General features: G+C 42.5%; 3 protein-coding genes across 7 annotated transcripts; 2 read left to right on the top strand and 1 right to left on the bottom strand.

The window, feature by feature from the left end:
- Nucleotides 1–326: 326 nt before the first annotated feature.
- LOC124222101 (uncharacterized) lies at nt 327–7060 on the top strand. The gene is made up of 3 exons (XM_046632707.2): nt 327–1720; nt 3442–3870; nt 4700–7060. The coding sequence occupies exons 1-3, from the start codon at nt 1437–1439 to the stop codon at nt 4995–4997; spliced, it is 1011 nt and encodes a 336-aa protein (XP_046488663.1). The 5' UTR covers nt 327–1436; the 3' UTR covers nt 4998–7060.
- On the bottom strand, nt 6955–14882 carry l(3)72Ab (U5 small nuclear ribonucleoprotein l(3)72Ab). Its single transcript, XM_046632701.2, has 6 exons — nt 14581–14882; nt 14168–14331; nt 13512–14031; nt 13070–13316; nt 12592–12922; nt 6955–12494 (listed from the first exon to the last, which is right to left on the bottom strand). The coding sequence occupies exons 1-6, from the start codon at nt 14623–14625 to the stop codon at nt 7394–7396; spliced, it is 6408 nt and encodes a 2135-aa protein (XP_046488657.1). The 5' UTR covers nt 14626–14882; the 3' UTR covers nt 6955–7393.
- Nucleotides 14883–14973: 91 nt separating this feature from the next.
- Nucleotides 14974–20752, top strand: vret (vreteno). Of its 5 annotated transcripts, none has more exons than XM_046632703.2 (8): nt 14974–15257; nt 15656–15798; nt 15894–15954; nt 16142–16449; nt 16693–16878; nt 16951–17083; nt 17470–17636; nt 17805–20752. In XM_046632703.2, the coding sequence occupies exons 2-8, from the start codon at nt 15686–15688 to the stop codon at nt 20464–20466; spliced, it is 3630 nt and encodes a 1209-aa protein (XP_046488659.1). In that variant the 5' UTR covers nt 14974–15257; nt 15656–15685; the 3' UTR covers nt 20467–20752. The 5 variants fall into 5 exon arrangements, with proteins under 5 accessions (XP_046488659.1, XP_068993353.1, XP_046488661.1 ...); XM_069137252.1 differs by having other exon boundaries at nt 15637–15798; XM_046632704.1 differs by lacking the exon at nt 14974–15257 and adding an exon at nt 15374–15581.
- The last annotated feature ends 61 nt before the right edge of the window (nt 20753–20813 follow it).

Raw genomic sequence — 20813 nt, 5'->3', positions numbered from 1 at the left:
AAAACGTCTGAATTATTCGAATAACTATGCAAATCATGAAGATAATTAATCGAAAAAAAAAATTCTGTAATTGATTTTCTGCTAATAATTTGCCACTTTATTAGTTATGAAAAAATGTTGTGTCTCTTCTTGTGTCAGCGAAGACAATCGAAGGTATAACCGCAGTGATTTCAATCGTATTCGATCGGACGATCATCTCGTGAAGAAATTATATCGAGTAGCCCGGAGTCTGGATGTAATTGTTGGCTTTGCGGGATGTTACAGCTGGTTCAGGAAGAGAACTCGGCGACGACGGCGCTCTAGGAGATATCGATTGACGCCTGTGCAGTAAACACGCGTCCGCAGAGCGGAACCCGACGAGACTTTACGAAGGCGAACGAATTTCCCGTGATATTCACCACCATTCACCGGGAGCGGTATCATGAGAGATGTGTGTGTGTGTGTGTGTGTGTGAACCCCGGTAGCGATAGTCTAGGCGGTGTGTCATTGCCTGTCGGTGTGCCGCGATAGTAACAGCTGAGAAAAAATAAGTAAAAACAATAACAACGGTAACGAGAAAAGTAAGGAAGAAAGTAAAGGGACTTGTTCCCGGTTTTCTGCAGGGAGCAAAGTGCTCAGAGTATTGAAAAATAGTCAATGTGCAGCTCGTTTTTCGACATTGTACGCTGTAATCGAGTGGAAAAATAAGCCGATCCCGTGATTCCGGCTTTTCGCTAAGGCGAGTTGTCGGGGCGAAGTTTGAAAAATACCGGGGTGGAAAGACGCCAAGGATTTGTTGTTGATTCAACGGGGCAAGGATTTTGACGAGGAATAATACCTGCGGTACGCGAAAAGTTGTAAAATAAGTCGGTGACATTTCGAGATACCTTGTATTATATAAGATATCAACCCTTGAATTATATATCAGGTCGTTGAGTGAACTCATCGTCGGTAACGTTAATGATCGCGGGTCGCATGAAACAAAAAAAGAGACCGACGAATCGGTACTTACAAATAGCGGTATATCGACGATCCGTAAGAAACAGCTGACGGGATTAAAGAGGTATGGAAAAAAAGCTCTGAGAAGTGGGTGTAATGATGCACAAATAATATCAAGAATTGAGCGCTTCTTCTTTGAGAAACCGGTACCGGATATTATAAAAACAAACGTGTCAAGGTGTTTAAAGAGAGACAAAATCGAAATGAATATAAAAGGCGTAATGAGCGCTTGAGTGACAATCGAAGAGGAAAAAACACCGTAGTTTTATCCTGTATTGAAAAAATTTCCAAATGAACAAGAATATCGCTAAGAAAAAATCATCATCGTGCTCTTAACCGTGCTGATAAAATATCGAGGGTAACGAGAAAGAAATAAGGAATAACTGGTCAGCCGACAAAGCCAGGAGGCGGAGCGAATAATTATTTGGCAAATAAGTTTGTAATTAAAGAGAATCCGAATGTCCGAGGCGGAAGCCAAGCCAGCGTCGCCTGCGCCAACTCCGGGCAACAACCCGGCAGCCAGCATCGTCCTGCAGACGCCGGTCCTCCAGGTAGCCTGCAGGATGCTGCGATCCCCGAGCCACGAGAGCGTAACGACGGATATTTCGCTATTCAGCGTCTCTTCGTCGGCCAGCGAGGCCCGTGGCAATCGGCTCGCACCTTTCAAATCGTACAGCGACGCTCACCTGGCCAGCAGAGGCCCGTCGCCCAATCCCGATAATCGCCAGATCCAAGCCAACAGGTGAGATTCGCGGGGGGTCCTCGAAGGATGTGATATATTGGCGAAAGTTGCAAATTTTTATTTCGTTATTCGCTTGCCGTCAACACCGCTGAACTCGAATGTTTATTATGTTTTCTTGCATTTCGGCGCGTGTGGAGTTGTTAGTCGATGTTGACGTGTGTCGTGTAATTAAAAAAGCACGCACGCGTCGACCGATGATCTACAAAGACGACGAAGGAACGAGATGTTTAAGGATTTAATTTTCGTATCCACGAGTTTCATTCCCTTACACCTACTCTGTTTTTTGTGATTTCTTTCGCAGACGATTGTTAGTAATTATTGTCTTTCCGCTACTCGTTACACTGTTATAAATGATTGTAAATTTACTACAAATTTTTTACTGCAGAAAAGAGTTGTCAGTTTACGATATCAAGTTGCAAATTTACAAATTCGGTGCAGCGACGTAAATTACTACTAAAATTTATAGGAAAAAGACAAAAAATTAATTCGAATTCACTAAATCGTGAAGTATATTGATTGTCTTTGCAAATTGAATATACACTAAATTTACGGCGGATTCACTGTTCCGTAACAGAATAAAACTTTCAGTACAGTGTAGGGAGTAACATACAGAAATTATTAACAGTGTTACATACGTCCGTATGCGACAGTTGGACGAATAGATGGCATCCGATAACCAATCTCACGTTGTTTTATATACGATTTTTAATACTCGTAGACGGACGGATACGTGTTGTGTGTCCACACGTTACTCACCGGGATTCTTTATAAACGAATGTATGTATTACACGTATGTGTGTGCGAATTATGCATACGTTATATGTGCACGTGTAGAGAGCGAGAAAGAGAGAGAGAGGTAGAAGCGCTTTCAGATATGTATACCTGTATAACGACATCCAATTTAAGAATACCGTATAGTGCAATAATATTTTAACCGGTCGAAAAGAGAACGTGTAATTGGCAAACGAACGAGAATATTACGTAAGACTTTCTTCGAGCATCGACCAGCCAGGCTGTCGATATATCACGCGATCCGAAGTACATATAACAAGTATAAGCATACGTTACCGGCAATATTGGATGGTTGTTATACCCGTAAATAATATAATGAATATGAAATTCAAATCAGCCTGCGACAATGGCATTAATTAGATGGATAATTAATCGGGAGAAATTCAGGTTTTATTTCGGGGTGAAAATTTATAATTTTCGATCTGATTTGCAGCCGCTGTGCCAAGTTGCGTTCAACAAAACTCAGACCTCGCCGGCTTTTCAATTAATTACTTTTTACATCATTCCAAACAAGGCATAGGTATACGTACCCTGTGATCCAACGTTCTCACACCTCCCGTCCTATCGGTTTACGTGACAAAAGCGTTTCACGGCGAACGGACGATAAATTATCCCGCTTTATTTCACCGTTCACGACCCAATAACACGCGACAAAGTGAGTACACGTATAACTTACCCCTGTAATATATCCGCGTCCCGTTTGCCGCCAATGATCGCGGGGTTAAGTATAAATTAGCCGGCGGTGTATTAGGCTCGGATATCTAAATTAGGGTCCCCAAAACACGATCTACAGCATAGAAACACTCCCACGGAATCAATTTGTCCCCGTAATAAATTTCATTAGCATTACATTCAACGCACGGAAACTTTCTCTGCAAATAACGTAAGAAAACCACAACTCCGACTCACCCTCCGTTTCCACGTTGCAGGCAGGCCGACATACCGGAAATCCTCTGGTTCGAGGAAGAAACGGAGCTGATCCGAAGCTGCGGAGCACTCTCCTCGGCACTTGGGTTACAGAAGAGCTTCAGCACCAGTGACGTCTTCCAGTTGCCGAGTCCGGACGCGGGATGCTCGCGAAAGCTTCGTTCCGCCGTCTCCGCCCTCGCCTTGGACACCGCTCACAGGGACGGGCTTCTCCTCGAGCAGGCGAGGCTCGACCACGCTTCGAGGTCCTGCAGCACTTGGGTCGCCGTCGGCGACGTTGGGACCACGTCTCAGCTGCCAAGTCCTCACGGTGGGACCGTCCAGCCGGCGCCACCCGCCCCGAATCACCATACGAACTCCATGCCGTTCACGGCTGCCGACCTCGTCAGGTCCGTCAACAAAAAGGTCCGCCAGAATTACATTCGTCGAAGGTTAGTCGAATCGTAACGTGCCGCATTCTTGACGTTGAAAGTGGCGAAGAGGGTGCAACTTCACTTCTTGATCAGGTACATTCCGCGTCACTTGACTCGCTCTCGAGTGGTTGACCATCTTTGATAGCCGGTCTTGTACAGCCCCGTGGAACCACTGGATACTGTGAAAAATGGTAGTGTTAAAATTGACAAAAATTTGCCAGTCTCGATCTCTGTTACACTGAGAAAAATTTCATTCGTTACAGTAACTAGAAAAATTCAGTAAATCGGGTATCGTTAAAAAAAAAACTGTTTGAATATTGTTGGTATTACGAAAAACGAGGTATGCGTAACCATTTTGCGCTATCGTCGAACCTTTTTTGCTAATTGCAACGCAAAATCAGTTTGTTCGGTCTACTCTACTCGCTTAGTTAAACAAGGCTTTAACGTCAATTTATTCTTGCACAAGCATTCAATTTTCGCAACAGTTACAAGAAAATACAGTAACAGTGATCGTAATGAGAAAGAATAGTAACGGATACCGGACTTTGTGGTAACAGCTAGAAAACTAATTTTTATTTTGTACCTGGAACTATGTTTTTCAATTGTAGTAAAAAAATGAAAATAGTTGAGGACTGAGCGGTGACCGAAACTAAAAATTTTTCTCAATGTAGGATATGAAACATCGGGTAGTCTTGTATCGACAACTCCGTACAGTGTGCATATTCGCATTAAAGTATAGCCCGCACAAATCCACACCGCTTTTTTCTAGCGGCGTGAAAACCCTTTGAATACGTTAATCCAGTGTAGACCTTGGTTAATGACATATTCGAACGATCATGATCGACAGGTTGCTGACGACGTACAGAGCGATGGAACGCCTTTCGCAGAGTGAGTTCAATCTGGACAGATTGGAGGCGGCGGCATCGGCGGCGCAGTCGAGTCCAGGAGCGACGCTGTCGGTTCCGGGTACTTCGCTGACTTCCGGTTCGGTGCTCGCAACCTCTCGGAAGGGGAAAAACCTCCCGTTGACCGTAAGCGACGTGGAGAGGGAACGCGGCAAACAGTTGTCCAAGTACGAGAGGAACATGATGATATTCAACTGGCTCCACACCCTCGACGACACGGCTATAGACAGTTTGGAGTAATTTCAACGATATATATATACCTCCGATACGCCGATGATGCAATTGCATTCGTGCGTGAACCATGCGATGCTTTCGTCTCGTGGGCGGGTGTGTGTACGTGTGTGTAGGTGGGTGGACGGTTGAGGGGGGATGATTTCCATTATCGAAAACCGATATTTCATTTTCTACTTCGCAATGGTTACTTTCCACTCTGTACGTTACGTGGTCTCCGTACCTAGATTGCAAATTAACTGCATGGGTTTGATGGTTTATTCGATTTATAGATTGCACTTGTCTACCTGCAGTCAAGTTTTATAACGACGCGTGTTCCACGGTGCGGAAGGACAACATTGTGCAAAAAATTGTATGGACGGATGGCGCATAAAAAACTGAATAGGTATATAGGTAACGCTTCCGACGGAGGCGTGATGGATTCTCTGCATCTATTAATCTATCACACAATTAATTTCCCTTGCACTTTATCGCTGAGATGATCAGTTATAAAATAAGCCTAAGGGTACGGATATATGAGATTCATGTTGTTTTTTTTTGTGTGTGCGTGTAAATATCTAGGTAATCGATAAATTATATGTGTAGTTACTAAACGTGTTCAAGGATATATAATATAGATTTTACAGCAATTATAATAGCGAATTGGGTACGTGTTTAAGAATTGACGACGAACAAGAGTTTTTTTTTTTTTTTGTAGGCTGCAGTCACACAGTATTTGCAAAATAATACCAGGAACAAAATTTTGCGATCAATGATCTCGTTCGAGATTGGAAAAGGCTAGGTAACTGGAAAATGTCTAAATTATCGGTCTATTTTTTTATTAGTTATATATGCCTTATCTATTTTCCGGTGTGATGATAATAAAAGTTTCGAGTACAAGTGGAAACCGAAAGATCAAGATTATCGTATTGTATGATGTAATGACGCGGCAGAGATGCCAGAAGAGTATAGTGAGAAACAAAAATTAATTGTAATAATATATATTTATTACATTACTTACGTGACATTTTTCGCGGCCGCATTTACCGTCCTTTACTCGCGTCCGTTATATTTCCACACTAACGTGATGCAATTGTTGGATATACGTACCTTTCGAGAACCATATCACGAATATATAAATATGAAAATTCATGATTTGCGTCACAAATTTTCTGACACTTCCGAATTTAATTTTTTCGAATCCGTTACACACATGATGTGGTATTACACATTGATCGGAGTATCGAGTGACATGTTCCCCCCTCCCCAGAAAAAAAACACTTTGAATGAATATTTTTAGATTAAATTATAAGTGATTGTATCATGATTCGTAACCTATAATGTGCGTTCCTATATCAAAGCCTTAAGTGTTACACAACTGTAAATAATAATATTTTAAAAGTAAACGAAGAAAAGAAAAGTAGAAGAAACTCAACCGATTTCCATGATACGTTTCAATCGATGTTATACCGCAGAAATAGTGAAACCTAATTTTTAGCAAGTCTTAACAATGCGTTGCAATTCTTAGTTGCTGATTAGGCGATAATTTTGTATTTGTAAACCGAATCTACTTATGAAAGTATCTAAAAAATGTTGTAACACCGAATGGGCATCTATAAATCATACGGTATACAACACTGCAACAAATATCGATATGGATACTGATTTTATTAAGTATAGAATCTCGTGAATGTGAAGAAAAAAGAGTGAGAACGTATTGTTATTGCACACATCCTGTCGCTGAATTTGTTTACATTATTAGTAATGTTTATAAGACGAGTTTACCCCTAAAATGTCGCTAGATATATAACTCCGTTATCCGTACAGGTACGTAAATTAGAACGGAGGTCGGATAGCGAATAATTTTCTGTATTATATTTGGTACGTATTTTAATTACATCATTTACGCAAGCGTCAACCACTGCTGTGTCGGGAATCATTTAGTGACGACGCTTAACATTATCCTAATAATAAAAATTACAGAAAATATTATCTATTAATTTTAATCATTACCTGGGTAAAAACACATACACCACCTTCTCCTCTTCATACAAATAACTCGCAACTATATGTTGTTGTTTTTTTAGTCCAACTGTAGGAAAAAAAAAAAACTCGATCGAACGTACATACATACGTCGTTATTCAAGCAATCGAGACTAATTGCAAATAATTTCGTCCAGAATCGTACCGTAGTATCTACATGGAAAAATAAATCAAGAATAAAACCTATCATAGCGAAGCAAAATTATGATCAGATTACTATTCACTGTTTCGTGTAGAGAAGGATGTGATCACGAATCAAAAAAACCATCCATAACAATTCCATGCAGTATTATACCGGAAGTTTTGCGATCCAGATACATGTATCCATATATATATATATGTACATATGGCTTGAAAACATATTAAATGCTATGGAGAGATCCTTAATCCGACTCGGATTCGGAACTGGCGTCGGATTCGTACTCTCCAACGTGTATGGTGAATTTGTACTCTTGATCACATCCCAAGTAAGCGTCGCTCATGAAGTACAGAGTGTACGAGTGCTGGCCTGGTGCAGGTGCCACGAAGTCCAGCTTGACTCTCGCTTTTTGTTGAAGGGTGAGTCTCTTGATCGAGAGCAAAGAGTTGCTCTTCGGATCGCCGATTACCACCCACCATCCCTCCTCGCGTTTCTGGGGGAAAAACGGTGCGACAACGGGACCCGTGACTTCGTCCTCTCTCTCCAACTGGACAACAACGTTCACCGTGCCGCCGCTCTTCAGCTTGTCCTTGTCCTGCACTTCGTAAGCCATCTCAATATTGGGATAGCGGTTGCAGAACTTGGCAACGTCGGCCATCTGAACATCCGTCAACTGCAGGAGCCTGTTTCTATCGTCATCTTCGAGTTCCATCACGTCGAAGACAGTTTCCACCCCCTTTTCGGTGCACCGTTTTATCGTCTCCGAAGTGAAATGGGGCAGTTGCTTCAGGTACGAGTCCTTCGACCACATAGCTTGCGTCACCATCTGCGCCAACTCCATCGCAGCTACAGCCGGTGCCAGCCACCCTGACGAACTAAGGACGTCGACGCAGGCCTGGATCAGTCTGACAGCTTTGCCGAGGACCAATTCCGTGTCGTTTTGCAGCTCGGGACCCAGCTGAATCCTGGACAAATGCGCCTGAAGGAGGAGCTGTGCCTTAACGTGAGGATCCGCCATTCTGGCGACTTGAGGTGCGTGCGGAAGCCGCGCGGCGAGACTTCTCAGCAAGTTCTCTTCCCTCTGTCTAACCGGAACCGTTTCGTACTCAGCCGCCGCTGATATGATCTCGAGGAGACCGCGAATCTTCGTTTTATTGTTCAGCGAGAGACTAAACAGTTCTATGGTCGCGTAGTTAATGTAATAGTACGCTGCTATCATGCCCAAATTCAGAGGCAGGGTGTCCATTTCGTCCTCAACCGCCACGCACTTGGCCTGCTCCAAATCGCTGAGCGTGCTTTCAACGAGCTCGGACAAATGGTCGGACAAATGCCTGTGCGTGACGCCTTGAAGACCGTAATAATTCGGGTTTTGCGTGAGTCTTCTGTAAAGGAATGTCCACGTCAAGTAATCGACTGCGTCCTGCTTGTTTTCTATAGTTTTGGTCACTATCTCGGCGTTGAAATGATCGTGGAGCCTGTGATCGAGATGACTCTCGACGGGAAGTGGCTCGTTCAAGAACTTCTTGAAGAAATCCTTCTTTGAACTCTGGCAGAGGAGGACGCATTTGGCGTCGTGGTCTTCGAGCGGTCTGTTGGCGCGGGCGACCATTTGCAGAACATCGGTGATCGGATAGTCCTCGTAGGCATGAGTCTTGCCGTTGTAACTCTGGGTGTCCATGATTATAACGAGATGAGAATTTATCGACAGTCCCCAGCAGAGGTCCCGTGTCGCGACAGCGACCTGGATCGCTCCGCTGTCGAAGAGCTGCTCGACCAAATGTCGGTCATCGATCGAGAGTCCTTCGTGTAGATAAGCAACACCCTGCGACAGGGTCTCCTTCAGTGTCTTATCGCTCATTCTATCCAAAAACGGTTTTATGTCCGCTTCCTCCGCGTGGAAGAACCTCGACGGTTGTCCCTCCGCTGCGGTGAACGTGAGCAGATCAATTGCGGTCATTCTGGCCTGTCTCCTCGTTGGTACAAAAACGATCGCAGGTTTGTGGGGTGCGTGTCTCAGGATCGCGTTGTAAACTGGCTTCGCCATCGCCGCAAGGCGGGAGGCGTTGTGTGTGATGTTCAATCCTTGGACATGGAGTTCCAGGGGTATCGGTCTCACCGATGGATGGAAGTTGAACGTTGCGGCCGCCGGGGCGCCCAGCCACTGCGAGGCGTCTTTGGCGTCGGCCAAAGAGGCTGAAAGAGCTACTATCCTTGTAGGTTTTTCAAGCTGTGAAGATATGTACCTCGCCCTCGAACAGGCCACCTCAAGAACCGGCCCCTCTTCGCCACCGATGAGCTGGAGCTCGTCGACGATAAACAGCTGGATGTTCTGAACGTTCTTCCTCTGCTTCCACCTTCTTGACAGGACGTCCCACTTGTCAGCAGTCGTTATTATCACCTGACCTTTTGCGAGGAGTTTCAAGTCCGTGCCAGTTTCTCCCGTCAATAAAACCACCTTCCTTCCGAGCTGTTGATTGAACTTAGCTACCCAATCGCTGTACACAAGCTCCGCTAGTGCCTCTTTGCTCACCATGTAAACGCACCTTCCCTCGGGATTCTGAGTCAGCAAACGCAGCACGGCGAATTCGGCGATTGTAGTTTTGCCAGAGCCAGTAGGTGCGCCGATGAAGACGTTGTCGTCGGAATTGTAGACCGCGTTGAATACTTGCGTCTGGATGGGATTGAACTGGGGAAATTTGTCAGTGTAGACAGTTTCGAACTTGGAATTCCTCAACGCGGTTATCGGCAGCGGTTGTAAGTCCAAGAGCTCGGTAGGCGGTAGATTTTTCTCCGGTAGAATAAGGTGACGGAAGCTGACCGGCAATTGAGTTTCAGCACCGATCCATCTGTCCGATACGACCCGAAGGAAATATTGAGGAGGAAGAGGCTCGAATACCGGAACAAAGAACTTGATCAGGTGCTCGTCGCTGGCGTATTTGGCTTTGAGAAGGAAGTACTCGTGGTGAAGTATGACTTCCGAATCAACGTCTTCCACAAGAATCCAGAAGGCCTCTGAGGCACCATGGATCTTTTCATCCCATTGAAAGTCCGGTGTTATCGTCAACTCAACGCGTAGGGTGGATCTAGTGATGGGCTGTATGTGGGTTGACAGTTCCAGTTTAGGAAACTGGTGAATATATTTGTGAATTGTTTTACCAAGTTTAGGAACACGGATCAGTTCCCCGATTTCGTTTGGTCCAAGGTCGTAAAGCCTCTCCCACGGGAAGTTTTTCTTCTCAATCTTCTTCACTATTTCCTCGGGCATTTTTCTGAACTGTCTAAGCGGCGACATTGACTGCCACATCCTTCGATCGATCATTTTACAGAGGGATAGACATTTGTCCGCTAGCTGAGCCCAGCCTCGGAACAAGACAATCTCAAAAATAGCTCTCATCAGCCTGGATGCTGACTGCGTAACGTATACCATGTCAGACATTAGTGCGAAACCCTCAAGCTTCAATTGAGATATGTAAGCCTGAAGAAGAACGTTGACCTTGGCGCTCGGCTCTTCAATACTCTCCTTTATAGGTATGGGCACTCTTTCCATCAGTTTCTGTAACTCTAATTTTTCTTCTTCCCTGACGTTGATATTCTTGAATTCGCTTGATAATGAGAACACTCTGAACAGTTCAATCTCGCTCAAAGTACGCTTGAGGAGTTGATTGTAAGTGGACATAGTATCGTGCGTACAATAATAGTGGGACGCGATTCTACCTAATTCGGTCGCCTGAAAATGTCCAGATTTTCTATCATACTTAATCAATCCACTTCTGTCTAATCCCAGAGCAGCTGAATGTATTAAATCCGCTCTGTGTAGCTCTAGCAACGGGTCTTCCTTAAGTTTATCATGAGGTATGGCGTAGAGTTGTGGGCATCGCAACATCCTGATGTAGAGATAAGTGTATCCGAGCCATGTAACAGCATCTCGTATATTTTGAATTGTTCCAAGCACAATCTCCGCGTTCAGCATGTCTGACATCTTGCTTATAAGCTGAGATTCAATGGGGAGTTGCTGATTCAAAAGCGAGAGATAATATTGGAGCTCGCTATGGTTCGTTATCAGTATTCCCTCACCTTTAGTATCATATTGTGGACGACCAGCTCGCCCCAACATCTGCAGGACATCAAGCGCGCCCAATTCCACCCAGCGACCTTTCTCTGGGTTGTAAACCTGCGTGCCTTTGATAATTACTGTGTGAGCTGGCAAGTTGACTCCCCATGCCAAAGTTGCGGTAGATACTAAAACTTGAATGTGTCGATCGGCGAACAAATCCTCGACCAAGGTACGATCGACCCTGGTCATTCCGGCGTGGTGAATAGCGAAACCATACGGAAGCAAGTCTTTCAGTTCCTGATTCTTAACCTGCTCAGCTTCAGTCCTGAGCACTTCCATCGACGCAGATCCTTCACGCAAGAACTGACCAAGCGTGTCTTTCTCAAGACACATGTCTCTGATGGCCCTGGCAGTTTTCCCAGTTTCTTTTCTGGAGTGAACAAATACTAGGACTTGATTTCTTCCTGCATGTTCCATCGTTTTTTCGTACACAATCTCGTTCATCACCTGGAATCTCTTCAGTGCCTTTTTCTCAGTCACACCAATATACTGCTGCTCCAGAGCAACTGGCCTGTAGCTGTTGTCAAAGTAAAACAATCCGGTTTCTGGTTTTATCCGCAAAAACGCAGCTACATCTCGGTAGTTTGGAAGGGTAGCCGATAAACCGACTAGCCGCACATCTTCCTGGGTTGTTTCAATGTTTCTTATGGTTCTGGCAACCAGCGCTTCGAGAACTGGGCCTCGCTCATCGTGGAGTAAATGAATCTCGTCGATAATCACCAATCTGACAAGAGACGTGAAAGTTTTTTCGCCTCCTTTACGAGTTATTATATCCCATTTCTCAGGTGTGCAAACTATTACTTGTGTTGCCGCGATTTGTTCTCTTGTCAGCTGATGGTCACCCGTGAGTTCAGACACGATCAAATTGTAACTTGCCAAACGCTTTCCAAAGTTTCCTACCATTTCTTGTACAAGCGACCGCATTGGCGCAACGTATATTATCTTAAATTCGTCAGCGTTTATCGTTCCGTCGGCGTTTATGTGTTTTCCGATTTCTCGCATCATACAGAGCAGGGCGACGTTTGTCTTACCTGCTCCAGTTGGCGCACATAACAACAGGTTCTCATCGCTTTCCAACGCCGAATTTTGAAGCCGACTCTGAATTCTGTTCAACGTTTTGAAACCCTCGAACGCCGGCTGTACGTATTTCGGAAGCTGATCAACTTGGTGCAGTTTCTCATTCTCCCCGAATGGCTTTGGTTTCAGTGCTGGGACATGGACCTCTTCGTACCTGAGATGAGAGATTTGAAGTGTTAGCTTGTTCAGTTTCAAATAGTAGCGATTTTCTACCGAAAATTTGTTCATCATTAAAATAAAAAATATATTACCCTTTTCTTTGTTTTCTGAAACTTCCATCTGGTAGCTGACAACGTTTGTTGGCCATAAAGTGACTTCCCTGAGCAAATATCAAATCCTCTAAATCAATCAGATTTCTCGATCCTTGAACTTGACCACCAGGACCACCAGCTCCATCCTCGTTCTCCTCCAGCCGCTTGCGTTGTGCACGTGCTTCCATTGTTTCTTCAGCATCATCATCACCCTTTCCCGTGTCTAGCTGACGCAAGATCTTTGCCAGAGACAAATCATCATTCATTTTATTTCTTATCTTTTGTCTCTCCGATTCGGATTGAGACGATGCCAACATCGTGCAATAGGCAACTGTAAGAATAATCAGAATATTTAAACTTCCAAAAAACTAGATAAATTTTAATGAATGTTCAAATTGTAATCTTTCTGTTTCAACTATTTAATGATTCATAAATATTAGCTCTGTAATTATAAAGGTGAGTGTTGCTTTATACTCACTCATGTGTCTATATTTTTTAAGCTGTTTGATAAAATCAAAGCAATCATATCCTAACAGGAGAACCAGCTGATTTTCACAATCTCGATCATCACCCGCATCTCGTAACACTGCTAATACCTCAGCAGCTCTTGCTTGGGATACCATTGCATCATCGTATATTCTGCTCAATCTCCGCTGAAGCCAATAAGCATCGATATCTAACGGATGAAGTGGTTTTTCCTTCTTCATTTCCTCCGCACCACCAAGCTGTTTGAAGGGTAAAGAAACAGTTACTGAATGTAAAAAATTAAGACACTATACTGTAATATCTGATATTAAAATTGTACATATGAATAGAAAAGAGTTGAATAAAAATGCAATTACATAGAATTGTTAAAAGTTTATATGACTAAAAAACTTCAGACTTGATGGATATTTCAACTAAACTGACTAGATACATACGTTTTCCGCGTGAATTGCACGATCAATGTTTGCTTCTTCTCCTTCATCCCCTTCATCGTCATTTTCCCTAACCTCTCCGTACACATCTTCATCATCCTCTTCGCTACTTTCTTCGAACTGAACATTTATACCATATGTCTCATCAATGTTCTCTTCATTTGTTGTAGTCTTTTCATCACTGCCAAAATCCGTGATTTTTTTCCCCAGATTAACCAAGAGGGCGAATCTCTCTTCTGCTAAACCACCAAGCAGCAACTCTGTTTCTTTTTTCTTCTCCTTTTCTTTTAATCTATCATTTTTCAACACAGCTAATACTTCGTCAGCAGCACCACAGAGAATATCACGTGGTTGATCGCCCAATGCTTCCTGAATGAAACTCAGTAACACTTCGTACGTCTGACGAGTCTCTTGTGTTTTGGGTCTGTATACAATTCCTACCATTTCATCAACACCCTCTGACAAGAGAGTGGCACCCTTCATACGAGTGAAGTCATATTGCGCTTCATCACGTTTTTGACGTCTGAGAAAAGTTGTACCGTATTACAGTCGTTAATGATTCAATTTAAATTTTTCATTTTAATACCTAATGCATTTTAGTAATTTGCTTTGCTACTGAATGTGAGAATAGTGCTATGCAAATTTATATCTTCACTCACTTCACTTTACGCTCTTCTGCTTTGCCTGGTTTCGTCCTTTGATGTCTATCGCCCATCCTGGTTCCATCCAATTTGCCCACAAGGGACATAACTTCTCCAGTCGCCTCATCTCTGCTACGTCTTTCTATAAGCCGTACGTCAGCTTGTAAGACAAGATTGGAGTTCTGGAACAAAAAGTCTTAAATCACCAAAGTGTTTTTCCAAAACACGTACAACAATTAAGTTATGTTTTGGTAACCAATTAATACAACTAGAAATATAACCTATACGACGGAACGTTTTTCGTACGAAAGCAGAGTTCTCAAATTTTAATCGTAACTTAGACGCTGGAACAATAAGTGTTGCACAAAATTTTTTCTTTGTATTACGGTTGTACTTTAGCACATTTCTTGTAATGAAATAGTAATAATTACCGCTTTATATTCGTATTGAAGCTGCCGAGCCGCAGCATCCGCCATGTTTACGGCGTCGAATATACACACTGATCTCTATACCTCAGTCAGACTTCAGTAACGTACAGATCCAAGCGTCAACTATCCAGTCTATATACCTAGGTGACGCATTTGGTATTGGACCGAAACAAGGTAGTCGGAAAAGGAAGGCATAAATGAATTTACTGTACGGTGCTGTCATCAACGAGAAGTCAGGAGGCCAGTGGCTGGAATTTCACTGGCACAGATTTGCCACCGCAGTATTTTGCTGCCGAATTTTTGACCAATAGAAATGTCAATAAAGCAGGCGAGTGTTACCGAGAGTCCCTACCACGGTCTTACGGACTCTAGCGCTACCTGTGCACGCGAAAGACGAATTATCTATTTTCTTGGCATTCCTATTGGCCAAGAACTAGGCAACAAAATACTGCGGCTGGCGGCAGCATTTTCCTGCCCGTGAAAACCTAACAGTCGAGGCGTACACTGCAGTGTGCGGATTTGCGTTTCTAGAATACCGAAACTCTAGTCAACGATCCAAGAAAGTTTCGTTCCATTTTCTCGTGCACATTAAGATTCAAAATATACCAAGTAAATAAATTCGAAGACATTTATAATCAGCGTAGACGAAACCGAAATTACGATTCAAGTTGAGCTAGAAGGTAAGCGCATATTTCGATTAGTTCTACTTGGATGTAACTTGTCCGACACAATAAAGCTTGTAAATTCAAAATGGTGCACATGCGCAGAGAGAATTTCATGCATGCGGTCGGCTTTTTGCACTTAGCATATTAGACGCACTTCTCCGAGCGTACCACGTGCCGCTATTTCTTGAATCCTCTGCCCTATTCGACTCGTTTTCATACTTTTAACGGTCCAGCTAAAAGAGTGCAGAATAAAAGAAAACACCGTGTAAAGAGAAGTGAATAGCGATACCACGTGCTTATTCGGAAGCCTGCGTAATTGTGACGTGACAAGCAAAGAAAGTGCGTGGTCAACAGTATATACCTACCCAATTAACGTAACTAACTGAGCGATAAGATTGCTAGCGTCCTTTCAGATTTCGAGGACGGTTGACCGTCAAGACGCAATGGCACGGGCTAATAATTTAGACAATTGGGATCCGATGGCTGCTCATTACCGCGACGCCAACGTCAATTCGTACGAGCACGGACCTGGAATGAATCTGACGCCTTATGCTAGGTTTGAAATTTAAACCACTTGCAATATTACATCCATGTCGTGATCCCGGCTTAATACTGCAGCAATTCGCATGTCATGTCATCTTATAATTACAGGGGAGGACCGGAAACGGAGTATAAACTCTACGTGTCGAATATCCCAGCAGAGCTAGACCAGGTATGCAAAGTTCAACATGTGCAATGTTCTTTTCACAACTCCATTCAACTGCATGTTACATTCTTCATGACAAAGTATCCATTCGTTTACAATTTTTGGATTAATACCCCATTTTGACTAACACGTAAATACGAATTGCCGAAACGAGTGAAATTGTCATAGCGTTGCGTAATAACCAATTGTTTAGGATGGTGTATCCCATCTTTTCGCGAATTACGGCACACCGTCCAGTGTTATATCCCCTCCGAATGCTGGCTGGGCGTTTGTGAGCTATACGAGTTTCCGTGAGGCAGAAAAGGCCATCAGAGAGGTCCATGGCGTCAAACCTTTGGAACTTCGCGTAACATTTGCAAAGAAACGTGAGGAACGACTCGATCGAAATATGGGCCCTCGCCGGACAATAGAATCCAAACCAGTACCTTTTACGTGCAATCCAGAGAACCAGCCGAGGGAGTACATCAGTCCTGAACAGATTCCACGACATGCTGCACCGCCGTGAGTTATCTAAGGATACATAATCTAATCGAAGGACAGTTAAAAACTTCTACAAATGATTTATAACTTGTGTATATTACTCTCAATGGGTAGAGCATAGGCATAGTTATGAATAACTTTTCATCGAAATGAACAATTTATCCCTCAACACTGTTGACTCGAAAAATTTATCTCACATAGCCAAATCTGTTAGTAAAACTGTGTAACAAAACTAAAATTTTGATTTTAATAACTGCGTTGCAGTACCTGTAATATGGGTCGTGGTAAGAATTTGGCTGCATTGGTGCACAGGGCTGTTAGTGATCCTGTTTCTGATCCTGTGTACTATGAGGAGGATGATTGTTTATATCCAGTTCCCAATGATCCAGCTTATTATAATCCATATGAAAATGCAGAACCTTTTTTATATACAAATAATTTGTGGACTAGGTAAGGTTTGTTGCGCTCTTTATTTTTTACACTAAAGTTTTGCTGTCATCAATACTTTTCAACCTTTCTCAGAGATCGGCTGAAAGTATCCACTGATGGGACCAGATATGTTACCATGGGGCGTGGCTACACCAGGTATGAACTGCCACCACGATATCCTAATGTGCACCAGCATATAAGAGCTGTTTACGAAAAAAGAGAAGCCGTAAGTTCATATTTACCTATATTCAATATTCGATTCTGACTTATCAAAAAGGGTACTGTCTAGCATATGAGAGAATTACAGGAAATATCGCTTACGATTCAATTGCGATGCATTATCTCTACCTTTTCATCGCAAAATTTTACTTTTTGAATAGTGTAGCTTGTTTACCCTCACCTGTCAATAAAATAACAAATTACATCAGATAAAGTTTTCGTTACATTTTCCAAAACCTGTTGTGGGCACCTCATGTCAAATCGAATTGAGCTACAAATTTAAACAAAAATTTTACAATCCTATTTGACTTAATTGCTTGTGTATTCATTCATGGCATAATCTTTGCAAAATTAGCAGAATAAAAAAAACGCATGTACAAATTTTTTTTTCAGGGGCTCTATCAGTATGGCGTAAATAGAATTGCTGAGCAGATCGGCAAGTGTCAATACTGTACCAAACCAGCTTCAGGCCGCTGCCAGCGTTGTCAGGAATTTTATTGCAACAGAGCCTGCCAGGTAGCTGACTGGCCGAGGCATAAAGTTGATTGCCAGGAAATACCGTAAGTATTTCTTATAAGTGTCTTAAAGTAAGGTTCAAAGTAATTAATCAAACAATGTATTAAATTTTTATCTGATCATGGAAAAATATTACTCATTCGCACATCATCGTTTGAATGTCAAAGTTTCCTGTCCACATGGTTAACAAAATTTTCTTCTCATTCCTACAGAGGATTGGACCCTGGAATTGACTTAGCGTCTCTTTCTATCTCAAGCGGTGATGAGCAACCAGTACAATCAATGAATAAACGAAGTGTTCTGAAACTGAGACGCCCAGTAAAACGAGCAGAGTTCCCGAATGCACCAAATTCGACATCAACACCTATTCTAGACACATCTCTGACATTTGGAAAAGAAAATATCCCGATTTTTTCACAGAATCAACACAAACGCGATCACCTCGGTGATCAAAAGAGAGTTTTTGATGAAAGCATCAGTCATAACTCGGGTGGCTGGAAGCCAGTAAATAATGGGGACAGTCAGATTCTTCGTACTGCCAATGCACAGGGCAGGGAATCAAATACAAATCACAAAAGCAATTTATTGAACGAAATGCCAAAAGCAGAAATTCAAACACAGCAAGTTCCAAAAGATGCCAGTAGACCAGAATCAAGCAAGAGCTCTTCTCACGGAAGTTATAGAGTCAAGGATGCAAAGGAACAAAATATGCATCAATTGAAGGCACAAGTTCAAGTACAGCATAGCAACAAGTTGACCAAAACATCTGATAGAGGTGAACCTAGAAATCAAGAACAGGAAATTTATCAGCAGACAACGCATCAAAATAAAAGCATGCAAATCAACAATGCAGAAATTGCTAAACCCAAATTTAAGCTAGACCTCGGAGATCCAGATATTAGTTTTCGCAGAGTAACAAATGCACCAGGACATGCTGACATAAGGCCAGTGTCAAAAGGAGCTTTACACCAGAACAACGATGCTGTAGCTGGACAATCTAGAAGTCAACCAACAACCAAACCAGTTGAAAATGACGTTAACGCAAAAAAAATTGCTCAGAGTTGTAGTAAAGGTGAAGCAGTTCAACCCTATTTCTTATCGAATTCTCCTACCAAAACTACGGGAATGTATCAAAATGCACAAGCTCCTCCATTGTCTCCTGCTAAAGGCCCAAAAAATATTGTTGAGTTACTTGATGAAAAAGAGGAAGGATGTTTTGAAGCTCATGTTCTTCTTGGCGGTAACAAAGCTGCTGTTACGGTCTGTGTTGAAAAATTCAGGCAAGAGTGTGAAGACATATTTTCAGTTCTGCCAAAAGAGTGCGATAAGATTTCGGTAGATCCCAACTTTAAACCAAAGGTTGGAGATCTAATCTGCGGCAAGCGGCAGGATGATTGGATACGAGGCACTGTACAATCTCTAGTTCCTTCACTGCGACTATTTGCCGTAGATGAGGGACGTGTTGAATCAGTTAGTGCTGTAAAGCCTCTTCCACAAGGATTCAGAATCCTACCAACGCTAGGAGCTATCTGTGAAGTATCTGATGCAGAATTCAAGCTGGAGCCCATGTCACAGTATGTATTTGCTGTAGTAAACAACAAGTATCAAGATGTAAGTAAGGATGGAATCGAAATCATTGTATACAATTCTGAGCAAAAATCCGGGAAAGCAATACTCAAGCCATGGGCTCCAACATCGGAACAGAAAGGTGTTCCATATGCTTCTCTTACAAGCGGGACCGAAATTTGCATAGCTTCATTCCGCAACCATAACATGATATTTGTACGGAGTCTTGTGCCCAGCGAAATGGAAACCTTCAATCGGTTAACACAGGAGGTAGCCAAGTGGTCAACTAAAGTGCAGAAGTTAACAGAGCTACCGGTAGTGGGCGAAATGGTCTTGGCTAAATATATAGAGGATGGAAATTTCTACCGTGCTATTGTTAGACAGATAAAAGAACAGAAGATTATCGTTTCCTATGTGGACTTTGGAAACAGTGAAACAACGTCACTTGAAAATCTTCGACCGATTTCCAATAGCTTGAAAGAATATAAATCATGTGTAGCAAGAATCGTCCTTAAAAATGTCCCTAAAGATGTGCCGATGACCAAGGAGCTGAGCGAGTACCTTGGAATGTTGGCTGGCATGGAAAAGCCTCTTATGTGCACCTTCGAAGGTTCCCCTTTCACAGACGGTGTAATACTGAAGGCTTCTGATGGTACGTGCATCAATGAGAAAGTTCTCAAACTATTGACACCAAGTTGGAAAACGGAAGAGGACGAAAAGACTGTATTCTTGCTGTCAGATCTGGAAGTGGCTGAGCTGGGTGAGTCAGGTCAGACTCTCAACGTTCTCAGTCTTTTTTCATATGGACCATTGCTGCATATTTTGGCACCCTATGATGTCGAATTGATAAATCACATCAATGATGTAATGGCAACTCAGATCAAAGACTATTGCGATCAGCAAAAAGATCATTACATCCCAAGGCCGGATGAATTATGCATTGCTCCATACGAAGGAATCTGGTACCGTGCCGTCTGTTTGGAAACGAACACGACACCAACGGAAAGCACGGTAAATTTCATAGATTTCGGCAATGTCGAAACAGTCAGTCACAAGAATATCAAAGTAATGAATAAAGATTTCATGTCCACTAAGACATTGGCCAATGTCTGCCAGGTCGTAAATTTAGGGCCACTTGATGAAGCTGGAGACTTACAACCCAAAATAGCTAAAAGGGTTGAAGAGTTGGTCCCTAATAATAGTGCTGTAATGGTAAAAATCGTTGAGCGTTCAAAACCTGGTGAATACATCGTTGAATTTCCAGAAATACGCGATATCCTCGTGAAAGAAGGTCTTATTGAAGTTTAAAGCATATACGTATTTTTTAAGGTATATGCTTTAAGGTATTATTAAGGTATAGTTCTAATAGAAATGTTAAGTGAAAAGATTATTGTTACGTTACATACGATACATCCTTTTAGGTACTATCGCTTTTTCTTTCTTTTCTCTTTATATTTTTTTAAGTTTCATATGCGAACTTAGCAAATATTTTTATATGATTATCCTTTTTCTTTGCTTTCCTTTTATTTTATGTTACTTTCTTTATGTTTCAACAACGAATGTTGCATTGAAATAAAAGTGATAATGTGGAAAATCATGTCCCCTTGTAGCTTATGCAACAAAAATAATTCTTCCCACTACACATCCTCTTCAAG

Source organism: Neodiprion pinetum, chromosome 6 (assembly GCF_021155775.2).
Source record: "Neodiprion pinetum isolate iyNeoPine1 chromosome 6, iyNeoPine1.2, whole genome shotgun sequence".
Lineage (NCBI taxonomy): Eukaryota > Metazoa > Arthropoda > Insecta > Hymenoptera > Diprionidae > Neodiprion > Neodiprion pinetum.
The sequence above is the reverse complement of the archived record's forward strand: the minus strand, read 5'-3'. Positions and strand labels throughout refer to the sequence as shown.